The sequence below is a fragment of the Bos taurus genome, chromosome 3, assembly GCF_002263795.3.
Source record: "Bos taurus isolate L1 Dominette 01449 registration number 42190680 breed Hereford chromosome 3, ARS-UCD2.0, whole genome shotgun sequence".
NCBI classification, from domain to species: domain Eukaryota; kingdom Metazoa; phylum Chordata; class Mammalia; order Artiodactyla; family Bovidae; genus Bos; species Bos taurus.
In genome coordinates, this window is record NC_037330.1 from 823470 (window position 1) to 844034 (window position 20565).

At 40.7% G+C, this 20565-nt stretch overlaps 1 protein-coding gene across 4 annotated transcripts in view; it reads left to right on the forward strand.

Moving 5' to 3' along the window:
- The window catches only part of ADCY10 (adenylate cyclase 10), a 106793-nt gene that overhangs the window by 40367 nt on the left and 45861 nt on the right, over positions 1-20565 (forward strand). For all 4 annotated transcript variants that reach the window (XM_059884946.1, XM_010802712.4, XM_059884947.1 and 1 more), the window contains 6 exons: positions 1039-1230; positions 4267-4385; positions 5601-5677; positions 7887-8076; positions 11085-11140; positions 19797-19950. In XM_059884946.1, coding sequence (XP_059740929.1) covers positions 1039-1230; positions 4267-4385; positions 5601-5677; positions 7887-8076; positions 11085-11140; positions 19797-19950 — 788 coding nt within the window. The remainder of the gene's footprint in view (positions 1-1038; positions 1231-4266; positions 4386-5600; positions 5678-7886; positions 8077-11084; positions 11141-19796; positions 19951-20565) is intronic.

Sequence of the window (20565 nt, forward strand, 5' to 3'; positions counted from 1 at the left end):
ACTCAGAATACATGGCCTGGTGGAATAATTTAATTTCTTTAACATGTTTAGTATTATGTATTTAATATTTATTACTTAAATTCATTTGAAAAATCAAAGAAAATGATCGTGTTGCCGAGTAAGACATTATTAAATCATCTTTTCTGAAAAGTACATGAAACCTCAGCTAGATAGGAAGCATGATTCCAAGATTCCCTATACACAATTTCCTTTTTCATCCAGAAGATGTGTTTCATATTTTCAATGGAGAATCTGACACTTTTGTGTTGTCTGGGGGAGAAAAAATGCAGTGCTTCTCCCCCATTGTTTTGTTATGTACTTAAATTTAACAAAATTCAGGGCTGATGATATAGGCAGGGATAATTTGGGAAAGACTCACCTTTCCTTTCCCTGTGCCTGTTTTGGATAGACTTGGAGTGAAGATGGGAGCTGAGTGAAATACAACACCAAAGAGAGGCAAGGGGGCGCTACAAAAAGAAGTCCATAGATTTGGATTTTGTTTGCTACTGTTTTCCCATATGACTTGGAAAGTTTTCTTATCTCTCCGTCCCTCAATTATCTAATTAGTAAAATGAGGATAATGTAATTTTATTTCATTTGAGGATAAAGGAGGACGGAATATGGAAATATTCTGAAAAGTACCTTGCTATAAAATATTAGGTTGAATTATGCGGCATGCTCTTCTTATTCCTAAATTGTTGGAGAGCCAAAAGAAACAGCAGTTCTTTTATTGTCATGGCTCATATTGGCTGAGGGAGCTAGCAGTTGGGGCAAGGGAGTGGTGGCTGGGCAAAAATGAGCAGGCTTGTAAGTTCCTATTGGAAGAGATTTTGATAGTTCATTCCATTTCCATCTTTTTGACTTTCAGCTGGCTCTGCTGTGCTCTACCTCCCAACTTTGATAACTTCAGTTTCCCTAGAGAATCTCAAAAGGCTAGTTCCCTCCCAGTGATAATTTTGGGTGTGGTGGTGATGATATTGGGAGGAAATATCCACTGCCAAGGACACACGTTAAGGAAAGCTTCCCTCTAAATTACAGATTGATGACAAACAGCTTCGGGGTTATTTGTCTGAGCTTCGCCCAGTGACAGTTATGTTTGTGAACCTGATGTTTAAGGACCAAGATAAAGCAGAAGTCATAGGCTCAGCTATTCAGGATGCCTGCGTGCACATTAATTCTGTCCTGAGGGTCTTCCAAGGCCAAATCAACAAAGTCTTCATGTTTGACAAGGTAAATTTCCCACACTAAAGATGTGGAAACCTGCCAATAATTTAAGATTAGCATTATGTCCGTGGATTTATGTCCATGGACGGGGGAGAAAGAGAAGGAATAGACATGTTTAACCTAGACCCCTCAGTCTTTATTTATAGTCTAATAACAGCCTACATGGTGGATGTGGTGCTCAATGTGTGCTAGGCATTGTTCTCCACACTTTTACATATATTCTTTCTTCACATGCCTGCTCTAAGTGGTAGGTATTATGTTATTGTCCCCATTTTACAGAAGAGGGTGTTTAGGTAAAGCTAAGGATAGTGAGACAAAATAAGATTAAGTGGTGGACTGGATTTTCAAACCCAGGTAGTGTGCCTTCTTGGTCTGTGCTCTTAACTACTGTATTCAACTAGCTTTTACTATATGTACATACATCTGGAATCCAGGGTATAATGAGTCTCCCAGAGATTTTTAGGTCAGTCTTCTAGTAACCATCATACCCTGCTGCTGCTGCTGTTCCTGCTAAGTCACTTCAGTCATGTCTGACTCTGTGCGACCCCATAGACGGCAGCCCACCAGGCTCCCCCGTCCCTGGGATTCTCCAGGCAAGAACACCGGAGTGGGTTGCCATTTCCCTCTCCAATGCATGAAAGTGAAAAGTGAAAGTGAAGTCACTCAGTCGTGTCCGACTCTAGTGACTCCATGGACTGCAGCCCACCAGGCTCCTTCGTCCATGGGATTTTCCAGGCAAGAGTACTGGGGTGGGGTGCCATTGCCCTCTCCACCTAGAAGCTGTAATTTCCTATAATCTCCATCTGCCATATTTTCACTTCCAGTTCCCCTTTCAGTTCCTTAATTGAGATGGGGTGGGGGTGTCACCTTTAGCTCTCAGTGTTTTCAATCTGCTCTTCATCTGTTCAGAGAAAAATGATGTGATAAATTATCATAGTAGTGCTCATGAGAATTGATTTCACCATCGCAGGTGTTTTTGTATTGTAAGAGCAGAGCACTTAATTACTGCTCCACACTCATTCACTCTCTAATTAAAAAAATACAGTGAGCATTGGTAGTGACAGAAAGCTAGGGCTGGGCTGCAGAGGTAAGAAACTCTCACAGGTTGTCACAGAACCAGGCAGAAATAATTAATTTTTGTATGAAAAAATACTCTGTTCTGTGGGAGTTCTGAGGCAACGGAGACCTCCAGTCCAGTGTAGTCTGATACTTTCTTCATATTCATTCATGAGTATCATCAGAAAAGAGCATAGACGCATAGAGAACAGTTTTTAGTGTCTTGCAGATACTCCAGACAATTCCTGGAGAGACAGTTCCTGGCTCCCACAGTTCCCAGCTGTGTGTCCTTAGCAAGTCATTGAACTTCTCTGAGACTTAGTTTGTTCCTATTTATTTTGTATAAAAATAGGGACGTTATTCAAATGAGGATAGTATTTGCCCAAAATGATTGTTGAAAGTTTTGAAAAATATGTGTGTGAAGCACCTGTTGTGATGCCCAATTCAAGTCAGCACTCAGCAGATGAGAGCTGCTAGTCTCACTGCAGCGTGAGATTTTGCCAAGCCACCAGGCAGAATTTCCAGGCAAAGCAAACCCACCAGTGCCCCAAAGGGGCTACCCTCTAGTCTCTTCACAGACCTGGATTCAGGGCTCCCCCCAACCCCCTGCTGCACCAATGTGACAACAGAACCTAGTGCCAATTAGAAGCTGACTCTCAGTCAGATTGGAGAAGGAAATGGCAACCCACTCCAGTATTCTTGCCTAGAAAATTCCATGGACAGAGGAGCCTGGTGGGCTACAGTCCATGGGGTCGCAAAGGGTCGGACATGAGTGCGTGACTGAGCACACTCAGTCCGATGGGCTTCCCAGGTGGTTCAGTGGTAAAGAGTCTGCCTGCCAAAGTAGGAGATGCAGGAGACTTTGATCCCCAAGTCGGGAAACTCCCATAGAAGAGGAAATGGCAACTCACTCCAGTATTCTTGCCTAGAAAATCTTGTGGACAGAGGAGCCTGGCAGGCAGAGTCAGACATGAGTTAGTGACTAAGCATGTACTTGGTCAGATTCTTTTTGCAGAGGGTTGAAGAAACTGAGGCATTTTATAGTTCTTTTGCACTTTATCAGGATATAACATACATAGACTCAAATTTTTACCCCATTGACTTTTATTCACTGTGCACTATTTTCTTACAGAAAACAGCATCTGAAGTCATTTTTTAAGGGACTAATAGTGAAAGTGCCAAACTTCAGAGTTTACTGTCTCTTTGAAAGAGTTAACTTTTTGCCAAGAAAAAACACTCCCAGCTTAAGCCTTTATCCTTAAGAAAAATGAATAATAACAACATCTGAAGAGAACTTTAGAGTTAATGAGGTGCATGTGTGTATATGTAAATATAACATACTAATTTTTCAGTAACATAACCAACCTCAGCAAGTCTAAGTTTTACCTGTATATAGATTGATAAACTGAAGTTCATAGAGTGTAACTGACTTGTTCAAGTTTCCACACTTGGGAAAGTGGCATGAGAACACATATTTTCTGATCCCAGAGCTGGTGCCTTTTGCTCTGTGCTGCTTTTGGACTTAAACTTAGGACTTTGCAACCCAAGACCTTGGCTACAGTAGAGAGTAGACAGGAGGGTACACTCTCAGGTTCTAGCCCTACTGTTGATGATGCAGGAGAAGTTATATAATGTTTGAAAGTGAAAGTGAAGTCGCTCAGTCGTGTCCGACTCTCTGCGACCCCATGGACTATAGCCTACCAGGCTCCTCTGTCCATTGGATTTTCCAGGCAAGAGTACTGGAGTGGGTTGCCATTTCCTTCTCTAGGGGATCTTCCAGACCCAGGGATTGAACCCAGGTCTCCCACATTGTAGGCAGACGCTTTACCATCTGAGCCACTAGGGAAAACATTGAAATAGGTATATATTTGATGAAATTTGTTTCAGAGAGTGAAAATTGCTGCCCGTCCTCCACTGGGCCATCTAAATGGTCCAGCTTAAAACTAACGGTCCACCAGTTGTGTTTGCTGCCTTTCTCCCTCACAGGGCTGCTCTTTTCTCTGTGTCTTTGGTTTTCCTGGGGAAAAGGCACCTGATGAAATCACTCATGCCTTGGAGAGTGCTGTGGATATATTTGACTTCTGCTCTCAGGTCCACAAAATCCGGTAGGTGTTGACCCTGATTCCATCTGATTCCTGACTCTGTTGTAGGATATAGGGAGACAGGACAAGGGTCAGGGAAGAGGAAGGCGGGAGACTGTCTTTCTGTCTACATTCATTATTTACTGAAGGTACAGGTAGGGTGAGCAAACCCAGCCCTGATGCAGTAGATGGGGGGATGGTTAAGGCCAGGTAGAAAAAGGATACCCCTAACAAATTCAAATGTACCAGAGAGGGTCTAACTGGATTGTCTCTCTATACTTCTGGCTTACTTCCTGGGAGAGGTCATACTCCAAACTATGTTGGAGACCTGAGATGATTTTTAATAACTAAGAGATAAAGTAAGTACTAGGGCTTCCTCATAGCTCAGTCGGTAAAGAATCTGCCTGCAATGCAGGAGACCCAGGTTTGATTCCTGGATTGGGAAGATCCCCTGGAGAAGGAAATGGCAACCCACTCCAGTATTCTAGCCTGAAGAATCCCATGGGTAGAGGAGCCTGGCAGGCTACAGTCCATGGGGTTGCAAGAGTCGGACATGACTTAGTGACTAAACCACCACCACTGATCTGGTCTCAAGATGATCCACTAAGTCAAATTATTAAGATAATGTTTACATTTTTGACCCTGGCTGTCCAAGAGCCCAGTGCCCTCAGGCTCCCCCTGTGTACCCCAATAATCCTGACTTGTGGCCCACTCTGGTCTACTCCAACAGATACCAGCCTTTGCCCTAAGTATTCCATCTTCTCAGCCTCTAGTCATCTGTATATGCAACCATCTTCATGCATTAGAAAAGTTAGTTTTTGATGCCACATAGTTATTTCCTTTCGAAAAAATGACTTAGTTCTTTCTAGCAATCACAAAAGATAGTTAATTTTTTTTTTTTACAACCACAATCATTCTACATTGAAAGTACATTGGGGTGATGAGATTATTTTCCAGAAAAATAGCTCAGATGAATACTTAAAAGTAGCAGAAAAGTGAACTGAGTTATTACTTCTAAGAACTTAGTTCTCTATCTCAAACTGCCCTTCCTTTATGCCTCCAGGCCGTGTACAATGGCCCTAACCTAACTACAAAGGGAGGAGTGTTCTTTTTTGAAAACTCTTTCCTACCCCTCCCCCACCCCATTCATCACCATGTCTCCACCCTCCGGGCCTTCTCTGTGTTCATTGTCTTTATCTCTTTCCCCACAACTCTCTTTCTCTTTCTCCCGGGAGCCAGCACTGTTTCCATTGGCGTGACCAGCGGGATTGTCTTCTGTGGAATCGTTGGACACTCTGTGAGGCACGAGTATACAGGTGTGCTGAACTAGCTTATGTCCATCTTTCTTTCAGCAGACATTGTGCCTTGCCACTGAACTGGGTGGGAGGAGGGAAAACAATTAGCGAGACATGGACCCTGTGCTCAAAGGTGTACAGTCTTCCAGATGAAACCAAGCCATATCGGTTGGTCCCTGGACACCTCAGTGATTACAAAATGTGTATTTCTGGGTCTATGATTGAGTATGAGAAATATGCAGTCTTTAGAGGGGAACCGTGGTAGGCCATGCTTCCCTGGTGGCTCAGATCGTAAAGAATCCACCTGCAATGAGGGAAACCTGGGTTTGATCCCTAGGTTGGGAAGATTCCCTGGAGGAGGGCATGGCAACCCACTCCAGTATTCTTGCCTGGAGAATCCTCATGGACAGAGGAGCCTGGCAGGTTACAACTCATGGGGTCACAAAAGAGTCGGACACAACTGACTGACTAAGCACACACACACAAATGGGAGGCCATAAGCTCAGGGAATGATGGGCCTTTATGTTAATTTCCTGTTAACATTAAACGATTATTCCTTTAAATTCCTGGGATAGATGAGGACTGATTCTTAAAATTATGAATATTGGCATTACTGAAAAATAGCACTAATCTCAAAAGTAAGTAGGTGTTATCTCAAGATTTCACTGCTCTTTCCTGTTCAATCCTATTAGGGTTTTAAATGCTCAGAAATAATACATTTAAAATACTGCATATATGTAAAATACTGAAACAATTATGTCTGAAGTAATACAACTCTGAGATTTTCTTCAAAATAATACAAGGTGGAGAGTGGATGGTTAATGGTTTGGGGGCCTGGGTAATAGATATGTAGACTCATGATACCATGTTTTATTGTATGGTCAAATTTCCCCATAATAAACTGGTTTTAAAAAATGAATATCTTAATCGGGAGTATTCAAGTTTATCTCAAAGTACAACATTTAATACCTAATTAGTAGTAGTATTAATTGAGGGCTTACTAGCAGCCCAGCACTTCACAAAGTTCTTTATGTGTATTAACTCATTAATCTCCATAAACTACCCTCTGAGAGAAGTACTGTTATCAACCCCACTTTACAGATATGAAAACTAAGGCATGGAAGAGTTTAAGTATTTTGCCTAAGTAATTTACACATAGTAGAGGTAGAGCTTAGATCCAAACCTGCATGGCCTGGTTGCAGAGTCTGTGCACTGCAGTGTACTACCTCTTGAAATATCCCCTAAATGAATCCTACAATTTACACCCCTTCCAGCCCTATTTACTTACTTTTACAAAATCAAATGAAGGCTCATGCACAGAAACATACAGACCCAATTTTGTGCCTCCTTTGGAGGTCAGTGGTCCGTGTCCAAGCTTACGTATATCTATCTTAAATAGCAGAAGATCAACTATACCTCATCTGAGAGCCCTCAGGCCCTGCTCACCATCCCACTTAAGAGAATCCTCTCCATATTCAAGGCCCTTCTAATCCTTGAGCAGATCATCCCCTTAGGCTCTCAGATGGCTAGTTAACTCCTGGTATATTCTAAAATGTGGTTTAGTTCCTAAGTTTTGTTATCCAACGCTTATAGCCGTTGGATATATGCTGCTGCTAAGTCACTTCAGTCGTGTCCGACTCTGTGCAATCCCAGAGACAGCAGCCCACCAGGCTCCGCTGTCCCTGGGATTCTCCAGGCAAGAACACTGGAGTAGGTTTGCCATTTCCTTCTCCAATGCATGAAAGTGAAAAGTGAAAGTGAAGTTGCTCAGTTGGGTCTGACTCTTAGCGACCCCATGGACTGCAGCCTACCAGGCTCCTCCGTCCATGGGATTTTCCAGGCAAGAGTACTGGAGTGGGGTGCCATTGCCTTCTCCGGGCTGTATATATGCTATATATATCCATGGGCTATAGCTGGCCAGGCTCCTGTCCATGGGATTTCCTAGGCAAAAATACTGGAGTGGATTGCCATTTCCTTCTCCAGGGGATCTTCCCAACCTAGGAATTGAACCCAGATCTCCTACATTGCAGGCAGATTCTTTACTGACTGAGCTATGAGGGAAGCCATTGGCTAAAGCTGGGTAGTTGAAGGTAAGATTGCTGTGTCATCTGTGAAGGCAAATGGAGTAAAGGGTAAAAATGCCATCTGGGGACAATATGCCTTGGATTACACTGAGTTCAATGGCTATTTTCTCCTTGCTTTTTGCCTTTCTTTCTTCTTCCTATTATAGTCATTGGTCAAAAAGTCAACATAGCTGCCAGAATGATGATGTACTATCCAGGAATCGTAACCTGTGACTCTGTCACCTACAATGGCAGCAACCTACCAGCCTACTTTTTTAAAGAGCTTCCAAAGAAAGTCATGAAAGGTGTTGCAGATTCTGGACCAGTGTATCAGTGTTTGGGCCTTAATGAGAAAGTGTGAGTGTGGGACATTGACCTTGCAGTACTTTTTAGTAAAGAAGTGGGAGAATTATGATAGCAAAAACAGTAGGTCACCAATTTCAGATGTGAAGCCATTTCAGAAAATTAAATCTAGTCCTTCCCAGGCCAAGACTCAGATTTCAAATTCCTTCATCTTCCTCCATCCCACTGATAGTATAACATGGTGGAAGATCCCAGTCTACTGTCAGTTTTCAGACTATGATGGTAATTTATCAAAGGTTGTACAAAAAGAAGAGAGAGTCTTCTCATTTGAGTATCTCTTTGGACTCAGAAGAACCCAATCACCAACCATTAACTATTGATCACTTCAACTGTGTGTTCAGCCATTGATAGGGATTACTCCTCTTCCAGATGCTTAGTGACACACATTCTCCCAAAGCCCAGTTTGGGCTCACTTAGGAGCTGAAAATCCCTCAGTACCTTCCAGTCATTTTCATGGTATGTTCAAATTCCTTGCAATGACACACAAAGTAACCACCTGCCTTTCCTACCTTGTCTTCTCCTATGTCCCTTCCTCTGGGGGTGTCTAAGCGGATTAGCCTCTCTTTCATTCATTCCATCCGCAGTCTACTAGGAAAACCACAGTCAATTTTTGAAATCCAGCTCAAGGATCTATTCCTTTCTAAAGCTGCCTCTGAAAGCTACCCAATCCCAAGTCCAGTGGTTTAGCTCTCTCCTCTGTGTAATTCTGTAGCGCATTAGAACACTCAAAACAATCACTGACTCAGTGTGCTTTTCACTTCCTATACGGGGAGCTTTTTGAGGATAGTGATTATTTTGTGTTCATTCTTATATCCCCAATGCTTGGTAGGCATTAATAATGATGAATAAATGAATGAACAGCATGGGAAGCTCTATATAGTGGTGCTTGGTGGATGGAAAGTGAAAAGGTATTATTCCTTACATTAGCAAGCTAGAATCTAGGCCTTAAAGGGTCAGATAACAGAATTAGGGCTGTAATTGGTTCAGTGAGTCTTTATTATTCATCTTTGCATTCCCAGGGCTCAGCACTGTTCTTGGCATGTGTAGATCATCAGTAAAATGCTGTTTGAATAAATGAATGAATAATAATTTTTGTGAGCCCTTATTAAATATTAGGGACTTCACCTCAATATCAATTATATGAGGTAGAAACAAACTAATATTAACTCCATTTTATAAATTTAGAAATGGAGACTCAGAGATTTGTTAGACGACTTGTCCATACTCATAAATCTAGTAATTTATGGAGCCACATTGCTTTCAGGTGCCATAGTAATGTTGCATTATAGTTAACCTGGAGAAGGAAATGGCAATCCACTCCAGTACTCTTGCCTGGAAAATCCCATGGACAGAGGAGCCTGGTGGGCTACAGTTCATGGTGTTGCAAAGAGTCAGACATGACTGAGTGCCTAAGTGCATAGTCAACCACAAAATCTCAGGGGTATACAACAGTACATTTTTATTTATATCATGAATATGTGGGGTTCAATTGCTCTTGGCTGGATTTGGCTGATCTTGCCTAGGCTTGTTCATATGCCTGGTGTTGAACAGGTTGTCATCCAGGATGGCTTCAGATAGGATAACTGGGAATTGTGGCTGACATAACTGGGGCAGGGATTCTGTGTATCTCATATTGGTCTGGCCTTCCCTGGTGGCTCAGACGGTAAAGTGTCTGTCTACAATGCGGGAGACCCGGGTTCAATCCCTGGGTTGGGAAGATCCCCTAGAGAAGGAAATGGCAATCCAGTCCAGTACTCTTGCCTGGAAAGTCCCATGGACAGAGGAGCCTGGTAGGCTACAGTTCATGGGGTCGCACAGAGTCAGACACGACTGAGCGACTTCACTTTCACTTTCATATTGGGCTAGCCCAGGGATGTAGTCATGGCAATATCAGAAGAGCAAGAAAGAGCAAGCCCAATGCACAAACATTTTTCAAACCTCTGTGTTATGTTTGTTAACATCCCATGGGCCAAACCGTCCACAAGGAGGAGGGCACTGCAAAGGGCACAGATACAAGTAGGGTTGAAGAAGTGGAGCCATTAATGCAGTCAGTCTACCATAGAAACTGTTTCTGAACTACCAGGACTATCTGATCCCGAAACCTGCCCTCTCTTTCATTTCTCTATACCATCTCTGAAAATAAGAGACTATGGAAATACACATACAAATATGAACCTGGCCTGTTTCCTATCCTGAAATCCAATGGGGAAGACAACATACACAAAATTAGCAGTATGGGAGACTTCGGTATGTGCTATAATACAAAGGCATAACAAAATGTTTAGTATGATAGTATAGACAAGGGAATGAGTCATTTGTTGGAAAAGGCCCCTTTAAGAGAAGATATTATGGGGAAAAAAAAAAAAAGAGATGATATTATGCAGTGGACAAGCATATGCCCTTGATCCTCGTTTTAGATATTGACTCTGTCAGTATCCTCTGTCACCACTACCCATGGGATCTTGTTCACGTTAAACTCTATGTACCTCAGTTTTCTTATTTGTAAAATGGACATAATAATAATAATACCTTCTCAATAAGCTTTTTGTCTGGAGTAAAGAAAATGATTATGTAAAGCACTTGAAAGTGCCAGGCATGTAGCATGTGTTCCACAAAGATGAGCTATTGTTGTTTGAGCAATTGGTAGAATCTTTCTGTGCTGGGAGACAACATAACACATCTAACTTTATTGGGTCCCCTACTGAGTGTCTGGTTTCCCTGGAAGAGGGTCAGTTCTACAAATGCAGACTCAACAAGCATTTTTTGAACAATATATCAGGCTCTGAGTTAAGGCAGCTACTTAAGTTGATTGGAGACTCTATTACCAGGTAAGAACTTCTTTGTTCCCTTCCTCTTGGCATCTGCACCCTTGAGTCAGGGGACAGACTCCTGTTAGAGTTTGAAAAGGAGGCTTTCTGGGAACTAAGAGCTAGTCCCTCTGGCTTTCAATATTTCCCTATTTTGACACTAACATCTTTTTTTTTTTTTTTCCTTCTCTTCAGCATGTTTGGGATGGCATACCTCATCTGCAACAGAAATGAGCGTTACCCTTTGCTGGGTAGGTAGTGGGCCTTGACTTTTAAACCTCCTTATTGAGCTATAACATGACATACAGAAAAGTACACAAATGATAAATCCTCAGCTTAGTGAATTTTCACAAAATGAACATATAATCGCCATCCAGGCCAAGAAATTAACAAAGAAAAAAAAAAAAATAGCAGTACTCTGGAAGCCCTCAAATGCTTTATTCCTCTCCCTTTACCCAAAGATCAAAAGTAATTCTAAATTACTTCAGTTCAGTTCAGTTCAGTCGCTCAGTTGTGTCCGACTCCTTACAACCCCATGGGCTGCAGCACGCCAGGCTTCCCTGTCCATGACCAACTCACCAACAACATCACCTAAATTACTTAGGCCTGTTCTTAAAATTTATGTGAATGAAATCCTACATTGCATAGTTACATAAGCCTTCTTTTAGTCGACATTATGTTGTGAAATTCATCCATATTATTTGCTGTATCTATAATTCATTCATTTTCATTGCTATGTAGTAGAGTTGGCCCTCTGTATCGGCAGTGTCAGCATCCACAGACTCAAACAACCAGAAAGCAAAAATACCTTAAGAAAATTCCAAAAAGCTAAACTTGAATTTGTTGCACACAAGCAACTATTCATGTTGCATTTACATTGTATTTGCTATTATAATTCATCTAGAGATGATTTAAAATATACAGAAGATATGTGTAGATTATATGCAAATACCATGCCATTTTATATAAGGGACTTGAGCATCTGTGGATTTTGTATCCCTGGGGGTCCTGGAACCAATTTCCTGTGGGACACAGAGAGGTGACTATATTCCATTTTATAAACATACAACAATGTATTCCTTCTGTATTTGTACATTTGAGTTGTTTCCAGTCTGGGTTCTTATGAATAATACTGCCATAAAAAGTTTTGTACAAGTCTTATAATGACCATATGTTTGCATTTCTGCTGTTGGGTATATATATGTATATACAGGTGATATTGTTGCAAAAGGTACAGTTTTGGTAGATGATGCCAAATAATTTTCTAAAATGGTCATATTTGATTATACTCTGACTGGAGTGTTACAAATGTTCCATTTGCTTTTCATTCTTATCAACAACTTAGTTTTATCAGTCTGTACTTTTAATAATTCTTTTGGTATTATAGTGGTATATCATTGTGGTTTCCATCTATTCCAACCCTGATGTGGTTGAGTGCCTTTTCCAAATATTTATTGGCCACGTGGAAATCATCTTTTATAAAAGTGTCTGTATAGATCTTTTGTTTATTTTTCAATTGGGTTATATGTTTTTATAGATGTGTTGGAATTATATATTCTGAAAATAAGTCCATTTGTTTTTGCTGTATGTGACTTTTCCCATTCTGTGCTTGCCTTTTTATTCTGCTAGTGATGTAATTAATGAACACAGTTTTTTTTATTTTCATGAAATCCAACTTACTAGTCTTTTCCTCTGTAGTTAGTACTTTTGTGAAAGTACTAACACACTGTTTGTGAAATCTTTCCTCACCCACAAATCATGAAGATACTTTCCTACATTCTCTTCTAGAAATTTTGTTTTACCTTTTACTTTTAGAGCTGTGACCCAACTGGCAGTGATGTTTTTGTAATTCTTGGTAAAAGGGACCCTATCATAAGAAAGCTAACTCAAGACTAGACAGGAAAGTAGACATAAAATGAAGTAGAGAAGAGACCGAAGTGAGGATTGGCCTGTGGATTCTGAAAGCAGCCGTTTCTAATAATGGCTTGTAGTTTCCTTCTGTCAGAAGGAATAATGGTTTGTAATTTCCTTCTGTTAGACCTGAGCATACTTAAAAGTATCATTATAAATTAAATCCTGGTCATACCTGTGTTAGGGCAATTAAGAGGAGGCTCTGCCCCACACTGGTGGGGGTGGTATTAGGACAGAATCTTGATGTCAGCATAGTCTAAAAGAAGGCAACAGTTCCAGAACAGCAAAGAGCACCCAAACCAGCAGTAATGCCTCACTTTCAGTGCATTCAGGTAGTTTTCAGAGTATGCATGCATTGCTTCCAAGTCCAGATCCACAAACTCCTGAAGGCTAGAAAGGAGGAGTGTCTACTCTCACCTTTCTCCAAGGCCTTACTTTCCATCCTAGGATATGCTTGTGATCATGATTGATAGCAAATGGAAATCCTAACCCCCTTTCTCCAAGATCGAGGACTCAGTATGACGGACATACTAGAACACATTGGTATAATATGTATATATTTTGCAGTCTGGTCTAGTTGCCTTTTTGCCCTGATTTCACCAGAATAAGATAAAAATCAGGCCTATATATCATTCCTTAAAGCTGTAAGCAAAAACAGACTGTCTGAGGTTAGCAGCATGGAAAGTACTCTTAGAAGAGCTCCTGTACAAGAACTTCTATATGCACACTGACAACAAAACTAACATGAACAAAAAATGTTTTTTCAAGGGTCAAAAATGCATACAATACTTTCAGATAGTAGGACCTTGTTTAAATAGAAATAAGGCATAATTCAAGTCAAGAGGTTAAACTCGTTTCAGAACCCAACTAAAGAAGGAATTCAGGAGTTCTTACCTCTATATGTTGTATACAAATAGAGCACAAAAAGCTGGAAGAGTCTGCTCTGCGGCCTTCTGGGCCTGATCGTCTGAGTTCTTGTGTAAACTTTAGGCCAAAGAAGAGCACTACACATCTCACAAAGCCAAATTCAAATGCATTTTCAGAAAGGAAATGTTTCATCTAAAAGAAGCAGGATGGTCTACAGAGTAGTTCTCACTAAATCTTACCCAGAAATTTACATTACCAAATAAACATGTAAGCTTCTTTGTATGAAATTCTAAACTTAGAGTAGTGGTCTTGGTTTTCAATAGATTTTAAATAACACTTGGATATATATTTACTCTATCAATGGGGGAAAAAAAAAAAGGGCACTCCACAGTAATCAGTCCATCAAAGAAGGAAGAGTCAGCCCTTATTTGTTCTCTAGCTCTTTTGACAGAACAACCCCACAAGAGACTGAGCCAGACTTGCCTATAACTGTCCAGGAGTCTCCAGCGGAGGCATGGGTCGACAGTGGCCTGCTGCAGGGTCAGGGGCACTGACTCCAACAGTCCTGGGAGCAGGAGCATACTGACATAAGTCCTTTTGAAGGAGGTTGCCATTACCACCATTACCCCTACCATAGTTTGGCCTCAGGCCAAACTGCAGGGAGGGAACATAGCCCCACCCATCAGCAGAAAATTGGAGTAAAGATTTACCAAGCAAGGCCCCACATGTTAGAGCAAGACCCAGTTTGCCCCTCAGCCAGTCCCTCCAATCAGGAAACTTCCATAAGCCTCTTATCCTTCTCCATCAGAGGGCAGATAGAATGAAGACCAGAATCACAGAAAACTAACCAAACTGATCACATGGATCACAGCCTTGTCTAACTCAATGAAACTATGAGCCATGCTGTATAGGGCCACCATGGGGCTAAACTTGACATGGACAGGTCATGGTGGAGAGTTTTGATTGGCCCACATGGTTCACTGGAGAAGGGAATGGCAAACCACTTCAGCATTCTTGCCTTGAGAACCCCATGAACAGTATGAAAGGGAAAAATATATGACACTGAAAGATGAACTCCCCAGGTCAGTACGTGCCCAATATGCTACTGGAGAAGAGTGAAGAAAAAGCTCCAGAGGAATGAAGAGGCTAAACCAACGTGGAAACAACGCCCAGATGTGGATCTGTCTGGTAGTGAAAGTAAAGTCCGATGCTGTAAAGAACAATATTGCACATTAGGTCTATCAAGATAAATTGGAAGTGGTCAAACAGGAGAAGGCAAGAGTGAACATCAAAAATTTTAGGAATCAGTGAACTAAAATGGACCGGAATGGGCAAATTTAATTCAGATGACCATTGTATCTACTACTGTGGGCAAGAATCCCTTAGAAGATATGGAGTAGCCCTCAGAGTCAGCAAAAGAGTTCAAAATGCAGTACTTGGGTGCAGTCTCAAAAGTGATGGAATGATCTCTGTTCATTTCCAAGGCAAACTGTTCAATATAACAGTAATCCCCATCTATGCCCCAACCACTAATGCCAAAGAAGCTGAAGTTGAACGGTTCTATGAAGACCTATGAGACCTTCTAGAACTAACACCAAAAAAGATGTCCTTTTCATCATAGGGAACTGGAATGCAAATGTAGGAAGACAAGAGATACCAGAAGTAACAGGCAAGTTTGGCCTTGGAATACAAAATGAAGCAGGACAAAGGCTAACAGTTTTGCCAAGAGGATGCATGTGTCATAGCAAACACCCTCTTCCAGCAACACAAGAGATGGCTCTACACATGGACATCACCAGATGGTCAATACTGAAATCAGGTTGATCCTATTATTTGCAGCTGAGGATGGAGAAATTCTATACAAGCAGCTAAAACAACATCGGGAGCTTACTGTTGCTCAGATCATGAATTCCTTATTGTAAAATTCAGATTTAAATTGAACAAAGTAGAGAAAACCATTAAACCATTCGGTTCAGTTCAGTTGCTCAGTTGTATCCGACTCTCTGCGACTCCATGGACTGCAGTACGCCAAGCCTCCCTGCCCATCACCAGCTCCTGGAGTTTATCAAACTCATGTCCATTGAGTCGGTGAGGTCATCCAACCATCTCATCATCTGTCGTCCACTTCTCCTCCTGCCTTCAGTCTTTCCCAGCATCAGGGTCTTTTCCAGTGAGTCAGCTCTTCACATCAGGTGGCCAAAGTATTAGAGTTTCAGCTTCAACATCAGTCCTTCCAGTGAACACCCAGGACTGATCTCCTTTAGAATGGACTGGTTGGATCTCCTTGCTGTCCAAGGGACTCTCAAGAGTCTTCTCCAACACCACAGTTCAAAAGCATCAATTCTTCAGTGCTCAGCTTTCTTTATAGTCCAACTCTTACATCCATACATGACTTCGGAAAAACCGAAGCCTTGACTAGATGGTCCTTTTTTGGCAAAGTAATGTCTCTTCTTTTTAATATGCTATCTAGGTTGGTCATAACTTTCCATCCAAGGAGTAAGCATCTTTTGATTTCATGGCTATAGTCACCATCTCCAGTGATTCTGAAGCCCAAGAAAATAAAGTCACTGTTTCCACTGTTTCCCCATCTATTTGCCATGAAGTGATGGGACCGGACACCGTTGTCTTAGTTTTCCGAATGTTGAGCTTTAAGCCAACTTTTTCACTCTCCACTTTCACTTTCATCAAGAGGCTCTTTAGTTCTTCTTCACTTTCTGCCATAAGGGTAGTGTCATCTGCATATCTGAGGTTATTGATATTTCTCCTGGCAATCTTGATTCCAGCTTGTGCTTCATCTAGCCCAGTGTTTCTCATGATGTACTCTGCATATAAGTTAAAAAAGCAGGGTGACAACATGCAGCCTTGATGTACTCCTTTTCCTATTTGGAACCAGTCTGTTGTTCCATGTCCAGTTCTAACTGTTGCTTCCTGACCTGCATACAGATTTCTCAAGAGGCAGGTCAGGTGGTCTGGTATTCCCATCTCTTTCAGAATTTTCCACTGGAGAAGTGAATGGCAAACCACTTCAATTATCTTGCCTTGAGAATCCCATGAACAGATCATTCAGGTATGACCTAAATCAAATCCCTTATGATTCTACAGTGGAAGTCACAAATAGATTCAACAGATTAGATCTGATAGTACCTGAAGAACTATGAAGATAGAGGTTTGTGACATTGTACAGAAGGCGGTAATCAAAACCATCCTCAGGAAAGAGAAATGCAAAAAGGCAAAATGGTTGTTTGAGGAGGCCTTACAAATAGCTGAGAAAAGAAGAAAAAGGCAAAGAAAAAAGGAAAGATATACCCATTTGAACACAGAGTTCCAAAGAACAGAAGGAGAGATGAGAAAGACTTCTAAGTGATCAGTGCAAAGAAATAGAGGAAAACAATAGAATGGGAAAGACTAGAGACCTCTTCAAGAAAATTAGAGATACTAAGGCAATATTTCATGCAAAGATGGGCACAATAAAGGACAGAAACAGTATGGACCTAACAGAAGCAGAATATATTACGAAGAGGTGACAAGAATAACAGAAGAACTATACAAAAAATATCTTCATGACCCAGATAACCATAATGGTGTGATCACTCACCTAGAACCAGACATCCTGGAGTGTGAAGTCAAGTGGGCCTTAGGAAGCATCATTGTGAACAAAGCTAGTGGAATTCCAGCTCAGCTGTTTCAGTCCTAAAAAATGAGGCTGTGAAAGTGCTGCACTCAATATACCAGCAAATTGGGAAAACTCAGCAGTGGCCACAGGACTGGAAAAGGTGAAAAATTTTCATTCCAATCCCAGAGAAGGACAATGCCAAAGAGTGTTCAAACTACCACACAATTGCACTCATGTCACACTCTAGCAAAGTGATGCTCAAAATTCTTCAAGTAAGGCTTCATGAACAGAGAACTTTCAGACATTCAAGCTAGATTTAGAAAAGGAAGAGGAACCAGAGATCAAATTGCCAACATCCATTGGATCATAGAAAAAGCAAAAGAATTCTGGAACAACATCTACTTGTGCTTCATTGCCTCCACTAAAGCCTTTGACTCTGTGGATCACAACAAACTGTGGAAACTTCTTTAAAAAATGGGAATACCAGACCACCTTACCTGCCTTCTGAAAAACCTGTATATAGGTCAAGAAGCAACAGCTAGAACTGGACATGGAACAATGGACTGGTTCAAAATTGGAAAAAGAGTACGTCAAGGTTGTCTATTGTCACTCTGCTTATTTAACTTAAAAGCAGAGTACATCATGCGAAATGCTGGACTTGATGAAGCACAAGCTAGAATCAAGATTGCCCAGAAAATATTAATAACCTCAGATATGCAGATGACATCTCCCTTATGGCAGAAAGCAAAGAGGAACTGAAGAGCCTTTTGATTAAAGTAAAAGAAGAGAGTGAAAAAGCTGGCTTAAAACTCAACATTCAGAAAACTAAGATCATGGCATCCAGTCCCATCACTTCGTGGCAAATAGATGGAGAAGCAATGGAAACAGTGACAGGCTTTATTTTCTTGGGCTCCAAAATCACTGGAGATGGTGACTGTAGCCATGAAATTAAAAGATGCTTGCTCCTTGGAAGAAAAGCTATGAACAACCTAGACAGTATATTAAATAGCAGAGACATTACTTTGCCAACAAAGATCTGTCTAGTCAAGGCTATGGTTTTTCCAATAGTCATGTATGAATGTGAGAGCTGGACCATAAAGAAGGCTGAGTGCTGAAGAATTAATGCTTTTGAACTGTGGTGTTGGAGAAGACTCTTGAGAGTCCCTTGGACTGCAAGGAGATCAAACCAGTCAATCCTAAAGGACATCAATCCTGAACATTCATTGGAAGGACTGATGCTGAAGCTGAAGCTCCATCGGCTTTGCCACCTGATGGAAAGAACTGACTCATTAGAAAAAGACCCTGATGCTGGGAAGGATTGAAGGCAGGAGGAGAAGGGGATGACAGAGGACGAGATGGTTGGATGGCATCATCAACTTGATGGACTTGAGTTTGAGCAATCTCCAGGAGTTGGTGATGGTCAGGCAAGAGTGGTGTGCTGCAGTCTGTGGGGTCGCAAAGAATCGGACAAGACTGAGCAACTGGACAACAGCAACACGTTTCTGTGACTCCTTCTATCCACTGTGGTTTCAAAGATGGTAGGCTGAGTTTGAGATTTCAGTCATGGTATCCTGTTATTCATATTTAAAAACATAAGAAAAATAAGAATGATAGGGTTGTAACCCAAGGTGACTTATTTTCCTTTTTTCTTTTTCTAATTTTTCTGTATTTTCTACAGTGAGACTATGTTAGTTTTATAATCAGAAAAATGGTATAATTTATTTTTAAGAATTTATGTTGTTCTGGACTGGCGACTCGTTTCATACATGATATTATACATGCTTCAATGCCATTCTCCCAAATCCAAACTAACACAATATTGTAAAGTTTAAAAATAAAATTAAAAAAAAAAGAATTTATGTTGTTCTTATGATTAATCATGTATATGAGGTTTTTTAAAAAAAATATTGAGTTTTTGTTTTTTTTTTATCACTGGTAACTCCTCTTGTAGCCCTGAATAAATATAGTTTCTCATTTACAAAAGTAAGTTTCCTTCACAGAATTAAAAGTAAAAATATTTTATCCATCCTGTACAATATGAGAACCTTAACTGTATAAATTGATTTCTTAATGTGATAAGCTGTAGTTATTTCTAATGTGTTATAGAAAAAATAGAAAAAGGAAAAGAAAACAAGCATTAGGGTCAGATAACCCTGATTTAATTCCTGCTTGTATATTCTAAGCAAATCTCAGTTTGCTACACTAAAATTAAATTGACATCATAGTGAACATTATAAGAATCCTTTCCCTCACAGCTTATGGGCATCAAAAAACCAAACCAAAACAAACAAACAAACAAACAAACAAACCTGTAAAACCACACTACTAACTATAAAGTTCTAACTGAAGATATTTAAAAAATTTTAAAGTGCACAGGACCTAAAGAAACTCCATGAACAATGCCATGGAAATTCCAAGGGTATTCTTAGAAGCAGTGTCACTGTGTGCTTTTTTATATCTCTAGACAATTTTATGTTGACTAAGTTTGCTCCCTTTTTGAAAAACAAAAATAACAGGACGTGAGGAGGAGATCAAATACTTCATGTGTACTATGAAGAAATTTTTGATGTCTAACTGCAGTCAAGTCCTGATGTACGAAGGAATATCGGGATATGGAAAAAGTCAGATACTTGTGGAAATTGAGTACCTGGCCCACGGTGAGAACCACAGGTGAGTGTCATGCAATGACCACTTTTTTGTGGATCCAGAGAATCCTGACATCCTTAAGAATTTCATTTGTTTTAATGTTCCTCTCCTTTATATAGGTTGCCTCTTATAAACTACCCACAATCTATCAGTTATTATTGGATATCATGCCCCTTACATTAATAATTAATTAATGAGAAACATATTGAAGTAAGAAAATAAAAAGCTGGGTTGACCCCTTGAGATCCTAATTTAATGCCTGGAAGAGCTTGGATATTGATATTTTAAGTTTCCTAATGCTCAGACAGTTTGAGAACAACTGGTATAGATGATGAAACTGAAGCTACATTTGGTCTGAAGCAAATACATAAGTTTATCCTGTAGTTGACACTGTAGGAATCACTAGCTCAAACCATTGAGCCCTGAGAATGTGGTTAGAGAATGGAAGGCCTCTGGATTTTCCTTTGAAAGGCAGAGCTAATGTACTTGCCTCTTGCTATTTGTCTCTTTTCAAAGAAGGAATGTCATGAGGGCTGTCTTTGGAACAACCTGTCTCATGGAGGTGAACAGTGTGGTATTCAATAACAGTGATGATAACCAAGACAATGGTAATTGTGTCACACACCCTCTCACCATTTA